General features: G+C 44.8%; 1 protein-coding gene across 2 annotated transcripts; it reads right to left on the reverse strand.

Annotated features, from left to right (window-relative positions):
• Positions 1–1,496: 1,496 nt before the first annotated feature.
• LOC126267150 (uncharacterized) lies at positions 1,497–19,770 on the reverse strand. 2 transcript variants are annotated; one of them, XM_049972087.1, is made up of 7 exons: positions 19,685–19,770; positions 17,295–17,318; positions 10,269–10,480; positions 9,949–10,072; positions 8,120–8,272; positions 6,015–6,190; positions 1,497–1,656 (listed from the first exon to the last, which is right to left on the reverse strand). In XM_049972087.1, the coding sequence occupies exons 1-7, from the start codon at positions 19,743–19,745 to the stop codon at positions 1,549–1,551; spliced, it is 858 nt and encodes a 285-aa protein (XP_049828044.1). In that variant the 5' UTR covers positions 19,746–19,770; the 3' UTR covers positions 1,497–1,548. The 2 variants fall into 2 exon arrangements, with proteins under 2 accessions (XP_049828044.1, XP_049828043.1); XM_049972086.1 differs by having other exon boundaries at positions 8,072–8,272.
• Between the last annotated feature and the right edge of the window lie 1,458 nt (positions 19,771–21,228).

Consider the following 21,228-nt stretch of genomic DNA (forward strand, 5'->3'; position numbering starts at 1 on the left):
GCCAGCGATGGTAGATTGGGCACCATACCGCAAGAGGATTGGATCGATACGTAGCGCTACTGTGGAGAAGGAACAGACGTATCAATCCTAGTTAGAACTCCGCAGATCCTGCAACAGTTACCGGCACATGTGCCTCTGTCAGAACCATTTCGCTGCGGTTAAATATGGCTGGTTCAATGCATATCTCATCAACCACGTCATGGTTGAGAAACTGTTTTTTCCTGTAGGGAGTGTGCCCGTTGGGGTCAACAACAGTGGCCCAGAGCAATTTCCTCTAACGAGTCCCTCTTCAGAGGGATTCTGGCCACCTGTTACTGTGGGGAGGGAGGGGAACAGGTTACACAACGCTTAAAGTTCGTGAACGTCATCGGCGCTATGGTATGGGCAGGCATTATGACAATGACCGAACGAGGTACCGTCAGAACTCAGCGGTATTCCAGAGAGACTGTTCTGGACCACGTCTTTTTATGGGTGCGGTGCGTTCCGAGTCTCTGTTTATGGGCCACAGTGCCCACGCACACAGGACCGGTGAGGTTAAAAAAAATGGTTCAAATGGCTCTGAGCACCATGGGACTTAACATCTGAGCTCATCAGGCCCCTAGAACTTAGAACTAGTTAAACCTAACTAACATAAGGACATCACACATATCCACCCCAGAGGCGGTCGCGCGGTTCCAGACTAAAGCGCCTAGAACCGCTCGGCCACACAGGCCGGCGACCGCTGAGGTATCGGTCACACTTGAACGTGAAGATGTTCATACGGAATGGCCTGCGTACTCCCCGGACCTAAAACCCCACAGTGGGTGCCTGGGATGACCTTGGCAGATGTGTTTCTCAACAAATAAAAAAAAAGGGGGTCTGACCTTTGTCAGACATGCACGTTGTTTATATCTGTCACTCTGCTTTCCCCCGTGGTGAAATCTGTACTGCTTTTCGTTATAAATAAACCACTCCACCTCCATTACGGATGTACTGTGTTTCATGTCGTCCATCATTGCCTGCAATTATTTCTTTCCAGCAACGCTCTGTTGCTTAGCAACTGTTAAGCAGTGTACTACTTTTGTGACTTTCACTCATTTTTATAAATTAGCCTTGATAGAGTAGCGACGAAAAAATATTTTGCCCCTACTTCACGTATGTACTCTTATTTATGTGTACTAAATCAAATAACTCAGAAACTCCGTAACATATTTGAAAGACATGAAGTTTAATAATCGATTTCCAGTCAAAGAATCTCGGCGTTTTTTAGGATTGATGTTTCGAAATTATTCTTGTATAGACAGATTAAGTGTCTTCCTCTCTATTCGTGCTACATGCACGAAATTTCATTTCTAACTTAGATTCTTCTGAATGGAGCTCTCTCTCTCTCTCTCTCTCTCTCTCTCTCTCTCTCTCTCTCTCTCTCTCTCTCTCTAACACAGACACTCACACGCAGACTTCGCTGTGCACTGCACCGATAGACCAGTGGAAGAGTATGGTTGAACTGAAAGACACACTGCATGGTCAGAGTTGTTATTTATTAGTTTCTTTTCCAAAAAGCGCACTATTCTAACAGAATATGGTCAGCTCGTTGTCCCTGAAGTAGATGTGCAGGGAGATGACGCCATATTGCTCCACCCACTCAACCAGACAATCTGGGGAGTGTGGTACCGTCGGCTGCAACAGAGAACGTAGTCATGTTAACGCCAAGCTGAACGATTGTGCGTAAGGTAGAAAAAGTAACACAACAGTAAGGTTATTGTTTGTTTATTACAGTGTTTCCTCAATTAGACAAGTGCTAGAAACAAAAAACCTGAAGGCCTGTGGCTCAATGCGTGGAGGAAGCCTTTCGATTTGGGGGTCAGTTTCAGTATTTTTTAATGCTTAGCACACTGGAATTGCATTCGGGGGAGACGATGGTTCAGAGACTTGCACGGCCATCCAGATTTACCTGCGATTTTGCTAAATGGCACCAGGCAAGTCCTGGGATAGTTTCTTTGATAGGGAACGGCCGATTTTCTTTCTCACGCTGTCATGATCCGAGCATGTGCTCCATCTCTAAGACCGTGCTGTCCAGAGGGTGTTAAGCTCTAACCTAGTACTTCTTCCTTTTATTAAGGAGATCTCACTAAGCTCAGTGCACTAAGTGAAGACCTTCTTCCACTACAAAATAATGTTACGTGGTCAGTGGTAACCTCACAGTTTCTGCAGCCGGCGCCACTGACTACTAGAGAACGGAAGCCGCCTCGATAAGTACGGGATATTAGCATTATCTGATTAAAATGAATGACGTCATGCTACTTACGGGAATGGGTCACAAAAATGGCACATCCTCGTAAACGGGTTCTTATCTTATATTATAAACTAATAATAGTATCAGTAATTATAATGAGAACGGTACGAGTAGCCTGCAGTCGTACGGGAATTGGTCAGAGTCAACCTTTATATGGTGCTGCATGAGTCATTCAAGCTCTCAATCCACTTCAATTTGATAAAAAATGTGTTTGTGGTATTTTTAGTCGTGGAAGAAATCCTTGAGCTAGATAGGCAAACTCGGAATGGAAAGACAAAAGCAGCTTCGTCTCTTCAGATTGACACAGGTTTCTGTTTATAAGAAATACCTCTGATAGCTTTAATATGAAATGCCCGCCTTAAGTGTGGAGCAATGAGTTGATAGAGCGTCATCAGTACGCAGAGTTCAGAGAAAGTAATACAATGAGTTCCCTAAAGACTACGGGTGGTCGAGCAAAATTGTGGAAGGATAAAAACAGAACAATTAGGGAAAAATGTATTACAGCGAGACATCAGTTGACCGGTATCTCAATAGTAATAGACAAAATTCACTCGATGTATCTAGTCACAGTACGCTGGATGCGACTACGTGATTGCTATTATTAAACCTGTTAAAACCACAGGTGGATAAGGAAGATTTTAAATTGGGAGCCGCTCGGAAGAAGGGGAGGAAGGAGGCCAGCGCAAAGAAGGGAAAAATATTAATGCCTACAGGAAGCATTGGGAGACAGATCGGATGATTGGAACGAAAGAGGCCTGTCGACGTCGCAAACGGCTAACTTCTAAGTGGAAACGCAGAAGAAGAAGAGGAGTAATCTGCTAAACTTTAGTCCTTTAGTGTAAATGCAAACTCTACTCTACTGCTGAGAAAAAGTGGCCACTATTTCCGAAAAAACGCTATTGTTTAGCTGATGGAATTCTACCGCATTTGTTGCGACTGTACTGACAAAACTAACCCGATTTGAATAGTTCGTGTAGCACACTGAAGCGCCGAAGAAACTATAGAGATATAAGGTATGTAAACAGGCAAAATACAGCTCTGCGGTCGGCAATGCCTGTATAAGAAAACAAGTGTCTTGCGCAGTTTTTAGATCGGTTGCTGCAGCTGCAATGTCAGGTTGTAAAGAACTAAGTGAGTTTGAACATGGTGTTGTAGTCAGTGCACGAGCGGCGGGACACAGCATCTCCGAGGTAGCGAGAAGTGGGGATTTTTTCGTTACGACCATTTCACGAATGCACCGTGAGCATCAGGAAACCGGTAAAACATCAAATCTCCGACATCGCTGCGGCCGGAAAAAGATTCTGCAAGAATGTGACCAACGACGACTGAAGAGAATCGTTCAAAGTGACTGCAATGCAACTCTTCCGCAAACTGATGCAGAATTCAGTGTTGGGCCATCAACAAGTGTCAGGGGGCAAACCATTCAAAGAAACATAATCGATTTGAGCTTTCGGAGCCGAACGTCCACTCTTGTACCCTGGGCCCGAAAACACCGACGTTGGGCTGTAGACGACTGGAAATACGTTGCCTGGTCGTACGAGTCTCGTTTCAAATAGTATCGAGTCGTTTCAAATAGTATAGTATGGAGACAACCTCATGAACCCATGGAGCCTGCGTGTCATCAGGGGGCTATTCAAGCTGGTGGAGGCTCTGTATTGGTGTGGGGCGTGTGCAGCTGGAGTGATATGGGAGTCCTGATGTCTATATCCGACTCTGATGTAGCTCTGGCCGTGCCTACGCTCTAATGAAGTAATACAAACGCAAATGGGGGTCATTACGGTAACTCCTCGCTGAGCACAAATAATGCTCATAGTTCGCGATTCCATCAGAGCAAGTTCGTCTGAAACGTAAAGACGGAATTAGCGTAAGGATAACGAAGAACACGCCGTGCGTAAAATTTGCCAGAAGACACCGATGTCTGAGCATGAAAGGACCGACCGTTACCGACAAAGGGCAAATACCGTCACGCTGTGGTGTCTTTCGAGAAGTGCTGGCAGCTAACAGCGTAGAAGGAAAATATAAAAGAGTTCTGACAATTAAAAGGCTCTGCAGCATGGATAATTCTGTCCAAATTACGATGTTCCATAGGTGCGTAGACTTCGTACTTGGGCGGGCAACATTTCTAGCGGTGGGTACTTCGTTGCCAACGATCATTGAGCGGTAGTGGGGTGAAGAGGGCCGGAGGGGAAGTAGTTCGACAGCTGAAGCCTATGCATCGTAAGTCTTGCGTAGCTTGTGAGCTACACATACCTAGTCTGCAAACAAGTAGTTGAATGAGGTCCACGTTTCCAAAAGCCACGGGCAAAAATGGGATTTTTCAGGCTGTCATACCTCTGTTTCTGCTAAGGGGTCAAACAAGAGTTCTGGATAGGCCCATTGGAAGAACGGTCTTACCGTAGCTACGGTACAGTACAGAGCGAGGACTTATGCTTCACACACTTCCTCCAGCACAGGCAAATTGAGTAAATCGTTTAATACCTTTCCATTAGGGTTGGTCTAGGGTGAAACGTTGGCGGCATTTAAAAGCACAATTTGTTCGTGGGTAGTTCCTAAGAAAACCCCAAAAAACGCGAGTTTTGGGTACAAAAAATACCAGATAAGGAGACAGCCACGTATATAATTCTATTCTTGGCAGAAATTTTTACCAAATGTTGTTAAGATTATATTCTCGAAAAACTTCAAAACTTTTTTCGGTATCGTTACCCGTTACCGGGATCAATAGGTTCAAAGCTACCATACTTATGTAGAAAAACGGAAAGATTAGTCTTTTGCACTATGGGCCAAGTTACGTATCTAAATAACTAACCATAGAGAATGGGTGAAATTTTAACGACACATTCTTTAGGCATTCATCTAGAAGCACCATTTCTTCCGTTTTTGAAAATCTGTGCCCGTTATTTAGCTACACCCGAAAAACTATGATTTTTGTGAACTATAAGTACCAACTGGGGGATGGTCACTTCCATAATTTCTATTCGTGAAAAATTGTCGAATTTTTTAATACATGTCCTTAAGACGATGTTATCGGAGAACCTTGAACCTGTTTTTGATTTCATTATCCTTTATTGGTATCCAGAGGTTCAAAGTTACTGAACTTGTGCATTTACTGTCCGGTCTGAGGAGTAAATGAACAGTGGAACTTCTTAACTGTGCGTGGCTCACCAATGCTGCTCCCAGGCGTCGTTGGGGCCGAGAGCTAAACCAACGTTGGTAATTTGGACACGACGGAGCTGTCGATGAAAATTGAGGCTTATATCTGAATGGCCACAAGAGTGGGCTGCACGCTGTACTTATTTCTATTTGGAGTCCTGAGTCGCTGTTGATTAGGTTATCTGTTGTAAGAGTATGTATACCTCCTTTGTAGCACAGTCCCAAGAGAATCAAACTGAAGACGAAGTCATGTGACGTTCCGTACTGCTGATACTGTTATGTGAATTTCCGAAAAATGTATGCCAATAATGTTCATCACCGTCTTGCATAGTGCGACTTATTATTAAAAAACAGTAGTTTAGAAAGTGAGTGCTTATTTAAGTGAGATGCCAAATCTGGACCAGATTTCCAAACCACAAACCAGTATGAGGAACTTTTAACAGGGAGCTTACAATGTCAATCATCACGTATCAAAATGTGGATCAATTGCCGGCATCGTGACTACAGAAACAGCTACGCAACAACTGGAGGGAGATCCATCACGACTCGCCTCTCTCTTCAGAGTGACGTAGGTAACGATGGCTCAGCTTACCTTGATGGCGGCAGCTGGGATGTCCTCGAACCATTCCCTGTTGGTCTTGCTGGCCTTGCCGAACGCCTGGAAGCCCACGCCGTGCACCTTGCCGGAGTCCTTGCCCACCAGCAGGAAGTAGGGGTGGAACTGCGAGCAGTCGGCGCTCTCCGTCATGTTGTGGTAGTAGTGGATGCCTGCAACAGCGCCCCAGTTTGTTCACAGCGTCCAGAACCAAGTCTCAGGGAGGTGCGCAGGAAGCAAGTTCCACCCAGGGGCTCCCAGCGCTTCGCCTGCTTGGGCTGGCGGGATCGAGCCGCGCGCTTCCCTCACACTGCCACTGCTACACATGTGCTTTGAGGGGCAAAGGACGATTATCGCTTTTCAATGCCCACTGTACACGGGCGTTCTCTATCGTTAGATCCCCAGTGTTGGCAGTGGACGGACACAAAACATTTGTGTGTCGAAATCGACCGAGGTCCACCGAACCAAAACTAGGGAGTCCTGCTCAAGACGTTATGATCGAAACTCGGTGTTTGAGCAAAACGTCATGAACTGCGTTTTCACAAACACGCCTCATTCTGTGTATATAATTAATAACATGATCTGGTTAGTGTTACGTACTGGAGATGGATTAATTACTGTTCGTCAGATGCAATTCTCTTTGTGCTTATTATAGGATTGCGTTTCATCTATTTTTGCGAAATGTTAATTATTCTTCATTTTTCTTCCCGCACAGCTTTTGCACATCCAATAAGTTTCTTTAATTTACGTCTATGGTCACAATCTTTTTTGTTTAACAGATTACCGGTTTCGGTTTTTAACGACCATCATCAGATCTGTTTCATAAAAACAAAATCCTAATGTACTGCAGCCATAATGGCATCGTCAAATGTTAAATGCGGGATCAGCACCAGCATCGTCAAATACATATAAATCACATCTGTAGCATCATTAGTGGGTATATGTTTTATTACATACTAGTTGAATATCCACTGCTCCCCAGGTAATTGTTTATACCGACTTATGTCGGTCCATCTCTTCCTCCATCCCTCATTCTGTCCATGCCGTCGTCACTCCTCTCTGATCATTACCCCCTCCCTCATATCAAAGCCCATCTCATCCTTCCCCTCTCTTTCACTCCATCTCGGTGCATCACCCCATACCAGTGGGAGGTTGAGGCTTCTTACCACCACACTACCTCTTGCCAGATGTTTGACATCTGTACCAAGACGGGGAGGAGTTTGTTACCGGGTGCTTCACCCACGTACAGCCATGTCACATACATTTAACATATGCCACGCATGCTTGTACACACATCTCTGACGTATTTAGTCTTTCAGTTACTGTGCTTGTGACGTCACATCTCCTGAACCATGTGTCGTATAATGAAACAATCTTACAAGTACTTTCAGTGCTTTTTTTTCTAAATACCGCCTCACAAATGCGTCGCGAATAGAATTACTAGTAAAAAAGTACTTCATTAACACGTCATGCGTGATATGACAGTTTAGTTGCATCAACGGAAAAAATTTGGTAAGCTATAAACCTTTTTTCCTTTCATCATTTTGTGGGAAAGTTTCGTTAAGGTTTTAAATTACACGTAAATTACGTTCCAAGACTGAGTGCTCTCATTCTCAAATACCGTATGAATAATGTCTGGGTTCGGCGCGTCGTGGCCTGCACTTCTTCATACTTTCGTCTAAAACAGCTAATGCTATAAGACTAGCTCTGCCTTTCTTGCATGTATCGTCTAAGATGAAACATTGTCAGTAGTGCAAATCGTTTTCCTACATTTTATCTGGGACCCAAACTGATCGTCCTAGAAGCCGGCTTCTGCCGAGTTTTTAATTCGGTTCTCCATTTTACAACGATTACCTGTTAGAGTGATTGAACGGTTACATTCACACATGTCACCACCTGTCTCCTCGGGAGACAAACACGTACAGGAAGCGCCGGCGGCATCCAGGTCAGGGAACTCACCCATGCTGGAGATGCACGCCCGCTCCGTGTACAGGTGGGGGAACTCACCCATGGTGGGGATGCACGCCGCTCCGTGTACAGGTGGGGGAACTCACCCATGGTGGGGATGCACGCCTGCTCCGTGTACAGGTGGGGGAACTCACCCATGGTGGGGATGCACGCCTGCTCCGTGTACAGCGTCTCACTTTCGATCTGCGACTGCTCGATGGGGATCTCGATGCGGCCGTTCTTGCCTTCGAACCACAGACCGCTGCCCAGTCCGTTCTTCCAGGTGCTGCGGCCCTTGGTCACCACATCTGCAAAACAGAGACGCTGCTGCCACATATCCGACCACTTACTGTGTGCCACTTGGTGAAGCACAGAGGCGATACAGGGGTTACATTACAATGGTAAAAGCGCCTCTCTTGTTGCCTCTGCCGCTGGAGTATGTTGAGCATCAGTGCAAAGCTCTCCCATGACGAAACGCGCCGCTCTTCGTTGGATCCTGTCCACCATTTCTATTAAACCTTACAAAATAGTATTAGTCAGTGACATAGACGGGAGCCAGCGTGAAGCGGCGCGTTTCGTCGCAGGATCGTTCACTCTTCGGAGAAGCGGTACGCAGGTGCTGGACAAATTCCAGTGGCAGACATAACAAGAGAGGTGTTGTGCAGCACGGAGAGCTTACACATGGAGAAGAGTAGGGCAACACATCATTTCCTCCCACAAAGGTCTCGCTAAACGATCAGGACGAAAATTCCAAAGAGATTAGACGTCATACGGAGCTCCAGCGACAATCCTTCTTCCCACTGGGAAGGGGCGGAAGCTGGTGGTGCCGAAAGTATCTCCCGCCACGTGCCGGAAGGCGGCTTTTGGTGTAGGTGGAGATACTCTAAAACCGTCAATGAGAAAATCAAATACTAACTGAGTCTGACGCACAGTTCTAGGAACAATTCATTAAACATTTTCACAACACTCTGCATTTTGTGCAAGGAAACACAAATGTGTTCCATTTATTCTGTTATGAACAATAGCATTCAATGTATTAGCTCGATTCCTTCTGTAGCAAGCCCCTCAAAGGCTCGAGTGGAGGTCGCTGACTGTCTGGTAATTGCAGTAATCTTCCTTGACACATATACGTAGCGATATCACCACACAGCAATGTAGGGGGGAAAAAAACCAGGTTGTTACTTACCATAAAGAAGACTCTAAGTTGCAGACAGGCAGAAATGAAAGACACAGTTTCTAGAGTGGCACGAAGTATCACACTAAATATGTGAGATGTTCTTGGACTCTGTTCTTCATTGAAGTCCATTTATTTGTGGCTGAAGGCTTTTTTTATTTTATTTTATTTTTTTATTTCTTTTCTTTTATCGACAGAAAGCAATACTGTCATTTAGTGACGAAAGAATTGTGCCTTGCATTTGTGGAAATTTATTGGCCGAACTTTTTGCTCCTCTGTCGTCCCCAATCTGAACGACTGTGTTATTGGTTGGACACCCTAAGTAACCGATTTTGCTGCCTTCCGCACTGAATCTTCTTCGAGCTATCAAACACAAGTTACGAAAGTAAAATTTCATGAGTCCCATATTACTTCGAGGGGAAGATCTACGATCACAATATCGCGTGTCCGCCCCATCACAACGCTATTGCACCTGATGGCATTTTTGTCGCTGTCGATAGCGACTTCATTAGAGCCTCCTTATTCATCGTCAATAACCCGTTGCTGTCATCACGCGTCCTCTAGGTTACGCCTTCTTCAAACTTCATGGATTTTTTTTTATTGTTTCGCCATGAGACTATATTCGTCCCAAATTTCGTGGGATTCCTACTGCGTCAATTGACAGGCGTTACAGAACCCAGAAGGTGGGGAATAAATTGATTCTTCTCGAAACTTAGGAGACACAGTGTGAACTGGCGTTCCTGCAGATGTCAGAACTGTTTACAGTTATTACCTCGGCTGGTAAGACATTTGGCAGCAGAAAGCACGCACCTTCGGGGACCCAGTAGACGCGAGTCCTGTAGATGGGGACGCCGAAGCGCTCCATCTCGACGTACAGCTCCTGCGAGGTCCAGTCGTAGTCCACGCCCAGGTTGGCCACGTCGTCGACGACCACCTGAAAAGAGTCCAGGCGGTAAACGAGACAGCAGCCGGGTGGCGAAGCGGACAATCTACCTCAGACAGCAGGTTAATATGAGCAGCTTCTTCGACGAGAGCGCCTTCAACATACGTTGTACAGGTAGTCCGTGCGTTCAGATAACTAAACAGGAGAAGGGAGGAAACTCGAGCACAGGAGCTGCGGCAGTACTCACGCTGACGTCGATTCCGGCGGCGACGCCGTTGGCGTCGTAGAGCATGCAGACGCGCGGGTCGTTCTCCATGCAGTAGGTGGTCACGTTGGAGGTGACGCCTGAGTCCACGGCCGGCACCCAGCCGTCGGACGTCGCGTCGCTCACCGTCTTGGGCATGTCGAAGAACGCCGACAGGTGGAAGATGTCCGCGAGGCCGAGCACCGACCAGCGCACTGCGGGACACGTGTAGGGGGCGTCAGTCAGTGGGAGGGGGGAGGTGCTTCCTAGTCGAGAGTCCACAATCACTGTCCTCTGGTCACCACCCAGGAAACGAACCCCAGAACGTGACACACGCCACCCTTTCTCGACGTCCCACAATATTCGAGAAATGAATGCCAAACCAACTGTGTCCCCGAACCCATCCTACTAGGATCTAGTATGGACTTAACAAGTCAGCCCGTTTCTGGTCACCTACTTCTGACTCACTTCTGCACTCGGACCAGTGCATTTCCCCAGCCTCACACCCACGCATGCTCTACATCCCGTCCCAGCAGAATTTTAACCACTTCCTCCTAACCGACCACGGGATCTGCCCACAGATCTACCGTCCCTTTCAGATTTAACAGAGCATCCCCCTTCCTCTGCACGTTAGGGCTGCACTCCCTACATTTCACCCACCGTTTCCAAAACACTGCTTTGCAATACTTCTTTACATGTTTTCAGTTCCATATCCTTTTCAAAATAATCTATTCCAAAAACACTCCTAACCTACCACTCCTTTCCTTCAAGTTAGTGCAGTCAACTAAATGGGATCATTTTTCTTGTAAAGACTATCGTCCTGTTTCGTACTTCAGAATAAAACTAATCTGCTACACAATATCTTATTTGTCAACCAGCCTGTTTCAAACACAGTAAAACGCATGCTTCATTTTTTAAGATGATATACTGTAAAATGATCTAGCACGAAAAGTGGCCACGTTATCCAACCAAACAACCTACGCAACAGAAAAAAGAAAATGCAGAACATATACAAAATAAAACTGTTCCTGCAAATGTGCCCTAAGGCGTGTCAGTGATGTTAGCTGGAGCGTCTATCGTAAGGTGCATGAAATACCGTATTTTGAGGACCTGTTTAATTTTGCGCTCCATGTATCATTCCTTAATATAGGTATGATAAGGAAGAATTATAATCAGACTGTTTGCAGTCAGTGCGGGGTTTCCATCGTGTTGAGCAAGTACCGAAATGAAACGAGGAAAGCGTGAAAGTTAGAACAGTACCAAAGTGGTTGCTTAACACATGGATCACCGTGGAAGTCATGCCTCCTTTCTCCAAGTCATACTGCCGAACACTGAGCAATTAGTACGTTCTCACAAGCAAGCTCCAGCCTCCCCCTTTACCTTTCATCATTTGGTCATCCGAGTTTCAATAACATTCTTTCGAGAGTGTCCTGTGTGAAATACTTACGGCTCGAGTGCCGCCAATGCGTCGGAACACTACAAGGACATCAACTGTGGCGAACGCGTAACGAACTACGAAGCACTACTATAATCGGTCAGCAGCTGTGTCAGTTTTATTTGCATATTGAGACCAACATACTTGCACTTACAGCAGCTAATTGTGCACTGAAGTAAAATTAAGGGTTTTCTTCTCAAGGATGACACTGTAACAGATGTACGGTACTACGTTCTCCCGGTACACGGGCGCGTCTGAAAGCTTTCCATGGTGAGGAACAGTGAGAGAAAGAGAAAACATATATATAAAGATAGACAGATAGGTAGATAAATGAGTAGATAGACAAAGAGCGACAGAAGATAAGCCGGCCGCGGTGGCAGACCGGTTCTAAGCGCTCCAGTCCGGAACCGCGCGACTGCTACGGTCGCAGGTTCGAATCCTGCCTCAGGCATGGATGTGTGTGATGTTCTTAGGTTAGTTAGGTTTAAGTAGTTCTACGTTCTAGGGGACTAATGAACTCAGATGTTAAGTGCCATAGTGCTCAGAGCCATTTGAACCAGAGAAGATAAATAATACCTGGTGTCACCTTTTTTTTTGGAACTGTCAGTATATGGAAAACTGGTGATCGCAGAACAAATGTATAATCTTACAACTGTACTTACGTATCCCATGATGGATAACACTTTCATTATTTATATTGGCTAGGGGACCGCATGTAACATTCCAAAATTGCTTCTAAAGAAGATTCGCGCCACTTCCCGTCCAGTAGGACATAATTTCCCTTTTGAAAGATTCCATATCCTGCACCCTTCAATAACTCCTGCATTGAAACTTTACGCCGGATAAAGTATGCAGTACCGCAGGAAACTCTGCCATTCTATTTTCTTAACAGACAGAATAATCCCGGCTGGGTAGAAACGACATATTGCTTGCTTCTGAAAGCAATAAGGATCAACAGCGTTTATTCAGCAAGTTCCGAAATAAGGAGTGCTAGATGGTAATAAAATATACCACCTTTGGTAATTATTAATTTCGGTGACGCTCCCTGCATAAGGTTTCGCTGAAATACTATTATACTTTTCCTCCACCAAACACCTGAAAGTGATTTGTGGAAAATGAGGTAGATGAATGACAGTGGAGTTGTATCAGTGGAAGTTCAACTTCCATCTTCCCAGCTTCATTTCAAACATAGAAGAGAGCGCAAATGGAACACATCCAACCGAGCAGTTGTACGCTTTATTTTATGAGAAAATATGGCACAGCAGTGGCAACCTCACAGGGGAGGGAAATATCAATAAAATAGGAGATGTGAGTCATGTTGTGAGGTGCATGCCAGGAATGAAGAAGTTGCGAGTGTTCATCTAGCAAAAGCAGTAAGATGAATGATAATGCCCACTAGCAGTGAAGATGTCAGGGGTGAATAAGGTACTTACTGTTAAGTTATCCTGCACGAACTGCTTTCTTTAGTATTACATTTTACAGATAAGGATAAAAATGCACTTGTTGATGTGGTCTTCAGTCCAGAGACTGGTTTGATGCAGCTTTCATTGCTACTCTATCCTGTGCAAGCTTCTTCATCTCCCAGTACTTACTGCAACCTACATCCTTCTGAATCTGCTTAGTGTATTCACCTCTTGGTCTCCCTCTACGAGTTTTACCCTACAGTCTGCCCTCCAATTGTAAATTGGTGATCCCTTGATTCCTCAGAACATGTCCTACCAACCGATCAAATCTTCTAATCAACTTGTCCCACAAATTCCTCTTCTGCTCAGTTCTGTTCAGTACCTCCTCATTAGTTATGTGATCTACCAATCAAATCTTCAGCATTCTTCTGTAGCACCACAGTTCGAAGGCTTCTTGTGTAAACTATTTATCCTTCATGCTTCACTTCCATACATGGCTACTATCCCCACAAATACTTTCAGAAACAAGTTCCTGACACTTAAATCCATACTCGATGTTAACATACTTCTCTTCTTCAGAAACGCTTTCCTTGCCACTGCCAGTCTACATTTTATATCTTCTCTATAACCTCTCTACTTTAATATCCTTTTACTACTTTAAGTGTCTCATTTCCCAATCTAATTTCCTCAACGTCACCTGATTTAATTCTGCTAATTCCATTACCCTCAATTAGCTTTTGTGGATGTTCATCTTATATCCTCCTTTCAAGACACTGTCCATTCCGTTAAACTGCTCTTCTAGGTCCTTCGCTGCCTCTGACAGAATTACAATGTTATCGGCGAACTTCAAAGTTTTTATTTCTGCTCCACGGATTTTAATTCCGACACCAAATTTTTCTTTTGTTTCCTTTACAGCTTGCTCAATGTGCAGATTGAATAACATCGGCGAGAAGCTACAACCTGTCTCACTCCCTTCCCACCCACTGGTTCCCTTTCATACCCACTAAACTCTTATAACTGCCATCTGGTTTCTGTACAAGTTGTAAATAGTATTCCGCTCCCTGATTTTTACCCCTGCCACTTTCAGAATTGAAAAGAGAGTATTCTAGTAACATTGTCTAAAGCTTTCTCCAAGTGTACAAATCCTAGAAACGTAGGTTTGGCTTTCCTTAATCTATCTTCTAAGATAATTCGTAAGATCAGTATTGCCTCACGTGTTCCAACATTTCTACGGTATCCAAACTGATCTTCCGCGTTGTCGCCTTCTACCAGTTTTTCCATTCGTCTGCAAAGAATTCGTATTTTGCAGCCGTGACTTATTAAACTGATAGTTCGGTAATTTTCACACCTGACATCACCTGTTTTCTGTGGGACTGGAATTATTATATTCTTCTTGAAGTCTGAGGGTATTTCGCCTGTCTCATACATCTTGCTCACCAGATGGTAGAGTTTTGTCAGGACTGGCTCTCCCAAGGCCGTCAGTAGTTCTAATGAAATGTTGTCCACTTCTTTTGACTTAGGTCCTTCAGAACTCTGTCAAATTCTTCACGCAGTAACTTATTTCCCATTTCATCTACGTCTTCTTTCATTTCCATAATACTGCCCTCAAGTACATTGCGCTAATACTACATGCACATTTCTGTTTCTCTTCTTTGCTTAAAAGTGGTTTTCCAACTAAGCTCTTGATATTAGTTCAAATGCCTCTGAGCACTATGGGACATAACATCTGAGGTCTGGCCGGCCGCGGTGGTCTCGCGGTTCTAGGCGCGCAGTCCGGAACCGCGCCACTGCTAAGGTCGCAGGTTCGAATCCTGCTTCGGGCATGGATGTGTGTGATGTCCTAAGTTTAGTTAGGTTTAAGTTGTTCTAAGTTCTAGGGGACTGATGACCACAGCTGTTGAGTCCCATAGTGCTCAGAGCCATTTGAACCATCTGAGGTCGTCAGTCCCCTACAACTTACAAATCCTTAAACCTACTTAAACCTAAGCAAGCTAAGGACATCACACACATCCATGCCCGAGGCAGGATTCGAACCTGCGACCGTAGCGGTCGCTCGGTTCCAGACTGAAGCGCCTACATCCGCTCGGTCACAGCGGCCGGCCAGCTCTTGATATTCGTACACGTGGTTCTCTTTTCTCTAAAGGTGTCTTTAATTTTCCTTAGCTCAGTATCTATCTTACCCCTATCTACATCCTTACATTTATTTTCTAGCCATTCCTGCTTGGCCATTTTGTACTTCCTATAGATTTCACTTTTGAGACTTTTTTTCCTTTTTGGCAGCTTCATTTACTGCTTCACTTTTGAGACGTTTGTATTCCTTTTTGGCAGCTTCATTTACTGCATATTTATATTTTCTCCTTTCATCAATTAAATTCAATATTTCTTCTGTTACCCAAGGATTTCTACTAGCCCTCGTGTTTTTACGTTCTTGATGCTACGCTGCCTTATTTCATCTCTCAAAGCTACCCATTCTTCTTCTACTGTATTTCTTCTCCCCGTCTTGTCAATCGTTCCCTAATGCTATCTGTGAAACTCTCTGAAACCTCTGGTTCTTTGTTTATCCAGGGCCCATCTCCTTAAATTCCCACATTTTTGCAGTTTCTTCAGTTTTAATCTATAGTTCATAACCAATATATTGTGGCCAGAGTCTATATCTGCCTCTGGAAATGTCTTACAAGTTTAAACCTGGTTCCTAAATCTCTGTCTTATCATTATATAGTCTATCTGAAACCTTTCAGGGTCTTTGGCCTCTTCTGAGTATACAACCTCCTTTCATGATTCTTAAACCAAGTGTTTGCTATGATTAAGTTATTCTCTGTGCAAAATTCTACCAACTGGCTTCCTCTCTCACTCCTTACCCCCATTGCATATTCACCTACTACTTTTCCTTCTATTCCTTTTACTACTGTAGAATCCCTGTCGTGCATGTTATTAAATTTTCGTCTCCCTCGACTATCTGAATAATTTGTTTTACCTCTCATACATTCCATCAATCTCTTCGTCATCTGCGGAGCTAGTTGGCATATAAACTTGTACTTCTGTGGTAGGCGCGGGCTTCGTGTCTAACCTGGCTACAATAATGCGTTCACTAAGAGGTTCGTAGTAGCTTATCCGCGCTCCTGTTTTTTATTCTATATTAAACCTTCTCTTGCATTACCCCTATTTGATTTTGTATTTATGACCCTGTATTCAACTGACCACAAGTCTTGTTCCTTCTGCCACTGAACTTCACTAATTCCCACTACATCTAATTTTAACCTATCCATTTCCCTTTTTAAGTTGTCTAACGTATCTGTCGAATTAAGGGATCCGTCATTCCACGCTCCGATCCGTAGAACGCCAGTTTTTTTTTTTCTCCTGATAACGATGTCCTCCTGATTGGTCCCCGCCCGGAGATCCGGAATAGTTTACCCAAGAGGACGCCCTCATCATTTAACCATGCACTGAAGCTGCATGCCCTCGGGAAAAACTACGGCTGCAGTTTCCTCTTGCTTTCAGCCGTTAGCAGTAGCATCACAGCAAGGCCGTTATGGTTATTGTTACAAGGCCAGACCAGTCAATCATCCAGACTGTTGCCCTTGCAACTACTGAAAAGGCTGCTGCCCCTCTTCAGGAACCACACGTTTGTCTGGCCTCTCAACAGATACCCCTCCGTTGTGGTTGCACCTACGGTACGGCTATCTGTATCGCTGAGGCACGCAAGCCTACCCACCAACGGCAAGGTCCATGGTTCATGGGAGTGGAAGTGGCGATGGCGTGAGGGGTGGGATTGCACTTATGTAGATGATACTCATTGTGATTAATGTATTATGCGACGTGCCTTACGCACAGAACAGGGTTGGTTTTTATGAAGCAATAAATTAGAAACAAGAAATGTGATACTCCATATGTGTCGGCTTTCGATAGTTTATCAATTGCTAAGGCACTCGTGTCACGTTAAGGACCGATTTTTTCTTCGATAGAAGAATGTACGGAAGACATTGAAGGGGAATTGTCAAACAGTAAAAAATGTGTAGTTGTAGACTGTGAAGGGTAGAAAACAATGACATTGTGCCAGAGCGTAGGGAGTATAGCCATACCCAGAAAATTAGTATACTTCTCGCCGTTCTCATGAGATATTACCCAAACAGTACTTACGATCTACCATCAGAAAATTTTCTCTTGCTCGTTAAAAGTGAAAATCCGACCCACCTCTCAGGCCGTCCCACGCCGATTCTGCAACAGAAGAAAAAGGAAAATACGGTTATTAGTTACAGATGTTGTAACACCAACATTTCTGAAATGGCCTCCTCTTTAACTTTATAGCTATGGCCGTCTCCTCGTGAGACTATTTTCAGCAACGTTTTGCTCCTTCAACTTTTGCCTGTCTCACCTCACAAGTTATGGTTTTCTTCCGCTACACTGCAGTAAGATGATAATAATAAAGCCTTAGATTTTAGCGGTGAGACAACCGTGCAACCCGTCCGTAGATGTTTGTGTCTTTGTGTTTGTTTATTGTCCAATTAAGGCGGAAATAATCTTAGAAGTAATGACAAACCTGTGTGTGCAGCTATTTTCGCACATGCAGTGGTGTGCGAAGCTCAAGGACGGAAGTAGATTTCGTACAACCTGTCACTCCCAACTAACATAGCACGATGAAACTTGGCCGTACATAGAAAGAGCTGCTACAGTATAGCACACAAGCCGAATGGAAGAAATGCGGAATGAGACCAAAAGAAATGGCATCTTTATTCAAAGACAATAATTGCACTGAAGTCATCCGCTATTCGTGACGGCCCCCTGCACATTACAAAGGTTGGACATAGGTTTTATCAGTTTTTGCGATCACAACGGGCGGCATTCCGCGTCGTGAAACGTGGTCTCGTGCTGGCCACACGGCTTTTGAGACAGCCGCGCAGCTGGAGGCCCCCGGATCGTCGTCGGCGCTTGTGGACCTGCTGCGGAAACGTCATTCTGTGGGATTTGAGTCGGAAGAGCGGGCAGACCAATCGTTTCGCCAGATACCCTCTCATTCCGAGAGTCCATCCACCTGCGCTGTTCACTATTGTCATCCATGAATCTGAACTCAGGGCCGAACGCGTCCCGGTTTGGAGGTCAGTACGCCCACGCAACATTACGCCCCTCTGCACCGTAACAGCTGGACCGTCAAAACGGTGATATTCGACGCTAGGCGTAACCTTATACGGCGGCGTGTGGGAAGACGTAAAACACCCAGAAACAACATGACCGATGTGGTGGTCCAGATTTTACTGTGTGGGGAGGCAAAATGTCTCCAAATCTGTGAACACGGTACGCCTAATGGTCAAAGTTTGTGTCATTGTACTGCTTCCCAAAGTTTGGGAATTTGGAAGTTTATGGTAAGGTCTTCTGGGACCAAATTGCTGAGGTCATCGGTCCCTAAGCTTACACCCTACTTAATCTAACTTAAACTGGACACCACACATACCCGTGCCCGAGGGAGGACTCGAGCCTCCGACGAGGGTAGCCACTCCACCCGGCTACCCCGCGTGGCACTGCTTCTGAATGTGTGTCTGTACAGAGTTGCATTCGGCCCTGACTTCGCTGTTATGGATGACAATGCGTGATGGCAACCAATAGCTCAGGGGGAGGAACTCTGGGAACGAGGGGACATTCGGCGAATTGAGTGGCCTGCCCTTTCGCTCGACTTAAATTCCACTGAGCACGTGTGGCATACTATGGAGAGGTGGGCTGCAATACGTCCACACACACCACCTGCCAGCCAGCAGTAGCGAACCGCGCTGCTGGATGAATGGAACGCCCTAGCAAGATATCTCCTTACCATCCGTGGGAGCACGCTGCAGTGTCCTCCGTGGTGATCACACTTTCTGTAACGTCCAGGAGACCATCACGAATAACGGGTGACTTCAGTGTAATTTATTTTCGGCTCATTCCTTATTGCTTTCAATTGCCTTCTGTACTGTAGCGTAGCAGTATTTTCCATGTATGATACAAGTTTCACCGAGGTAAGTTACTTGCCAGTGAGACATCACGTGAAAGTTACGTTCGTCCTTAAGTTTTTGACACCACTGTTAGAATTGTTTTCCTAAGGACACGTAACTATAGTGACTTCTTTCTTTGTATCTGTGACACAAGGAATATGCACAAATATGAACGCACTCGGTGAAATGTTTCTAATGGAATTTGAGATCTAGTTCGTCGATTTATGATAGAGTTGGATTTCTGGCACTGAAATCATTTCAGTCATATCAGCGTCTACAGAAAGTTTTTGTTGAATCGCGAAGTTATAGTAAAGAACAATAAAACAAGCGCTAATGTGAGATTGGTGAACAACGGCACTTTTAATAGCTTAAACTGATGAATCTAATTAACTTCGTTACTTTCAGTTTTGATAGTGTTCGTTATTAATTGCTACATGTACTATCTTAAAATTCTTCCCTTTAGTTCGCAGAAATTGTTACTTGTATCGACATATTGATCACACTTGTGGTCGGGAGTCTACGTACTCCGGAGCATACATCTAACTTTACGAAGTGGCAGTGAAACACGGATGTAGATGGACGGCCGCTTTAGTGTGATCTGAATCAAGGTGTGCGACTCACCCTCGGCGAGCGCAGCCGCGACGCAGGCGACGAAGAAGACCAGACCTCTGAAGGCGACCATCGTGCTGTGAATGCAGAACTGAGGCCGCCGCTCGCGCCTTAAGAACCCGCGCCGCACCTGCTCGCCCGTGTACACAGCTGGCTGGGAGGGGCTGGGGCAAATTTGCGCTCGTTCGTGAACAAAACAACAGCTGGGTCAGCCAGCCGCCGCCGGCGTAGGCGTAATGACTGAACGAAAGTTCTAGAAGAATGTGCGGTAGTGCTCCGCTGTACACTTCCGGAATGATCGACCTCGCTTGCGAACGGATGGGAGAAAGGTTAGAGTTTCCTCCCGATGCCTTCTAATAAGTAGATGTCGAGTCCAACGTTGGACAAGGCCTCATCATCATCATCATCGTCATCGTCATCGTCAGCTATTTAAAATTCTCTGCTGGATCAAGGCCTACACCGGAGTCTTTAATGTACCGGGTAATCAAACAGTCAGTATAAATTTGAAAACTGAATAAATCACGGAATAATGTAGATAGAGAGCTGCAAATTGACACACATTCTTGGAATGACATGAGGTTTTATTAGAATCAAAAAAATACAAAAGTTCAAAAAATGTCCGATAGATGGCGCTTCATCTGATCAGAATAGCAATAATTAGCATAACAAAGTAAGACAAAGCAAAGATGATATTCTTTACAGAAAATGCTCAATATGTCCACCATCATTCCTTAACAATAGCTGTAGTCGAGGAATATGTTGTGAACAGCACTGTCAAGCATGTCCGGAGTTATGGTGAGGCATTGGCGTCGGATGTTGTCTTTCAGCATCCCTAGAGATGTCGATCCATCACGATACACTTGCGACTTCAGGTAACCCCAAAGCCAATAATTGCACGGACTGAGGTCTGGGGACCTGGGAAGCCAAGCATGACGAAAGTGGCGGCTGAGCACACGATCATCACCAAACGGCGCGCGCAAGAGATCTTTCACGCGTTTAGAAATACTTTTTTTTGTTCTAATAAAACCCCATGTCATTCTAAGCATGTGTGTCAATTTTTACCTCTCTATCCACATTATTCCGTGGTTTATTAAGTTTTCAAATTTATACTGACTTTTTGATCAACCGGTACTTCTGTCTTCATCTACACAGCTTTGATACACTTACTATACACTTTGTAATGGTCTCCTTTAACTACAATGAGATTTTTGTTGTGTGTCCGAAGTTGACAGTTTGTTTTATTTGGAAATAACTCTTCCACGGTTACACGTTACATCACTTACTTGGTAATTATCAATCAATGTATTGAACACCAATTTTCAAAATTTTCAAGAGTAAGCAGGATGACATGGATAGAATTACTACTCGTACATGTTGTGATGAATGGTAACTTGCTCTATCTGTGAAAAAAATTAAGTAGTGAAAAAAGTTAAGTAGGAGAACCAATCGTGTAATCTTCGAATGTACTGCTAGTGGCGTGTTGTTCGATACACTCACATCGATTAAATATCTGGGTCTAAAGTTGCAAAGCGGCAAGAAATGCAACGAGCACGCAA

Source organism: Schistocerca gregaria, chromosome 4 (genome assembly GCF_023897955.1).
Source record: "Schistocerca gregaria isolate iqSchGreg1 chromosome 4, iqSchGreg1.2, whole genome shotgun sequence".
NCBI classification, from domain to species: Eukaryota; Metazoa; Arthropoda; class Insecta; order Orthoptera; family Acrididae; genus Schistocerca; species Schistocerca gregaria.

Bases quoted from the DNA above. Each gene is read 5' to 3' on its own strand.
- LOC126267150 (XM_049972086.1), bottom strand. From the start codon at position 19,745: ATGGTCGCCTTCAGAGGTCTGGTCTTCTTCGTCGCCTGCGTCGCGGCT. The intron at 8,273-9,948 runs GTGCGTGCTTTC...TCTGTTTTGCAG, and splicing joins CGTCTACTGGGTCCCCGAAG to ATGTGGTGACCAAGGGCCGC. The intron at 6,191-8,071 runs GTGAGTTCCCCC...GCGCTGTTGCAG, and splicing joins GGCGTGCATCCCCACCATGG to GCATCCACTACTACCACAAC.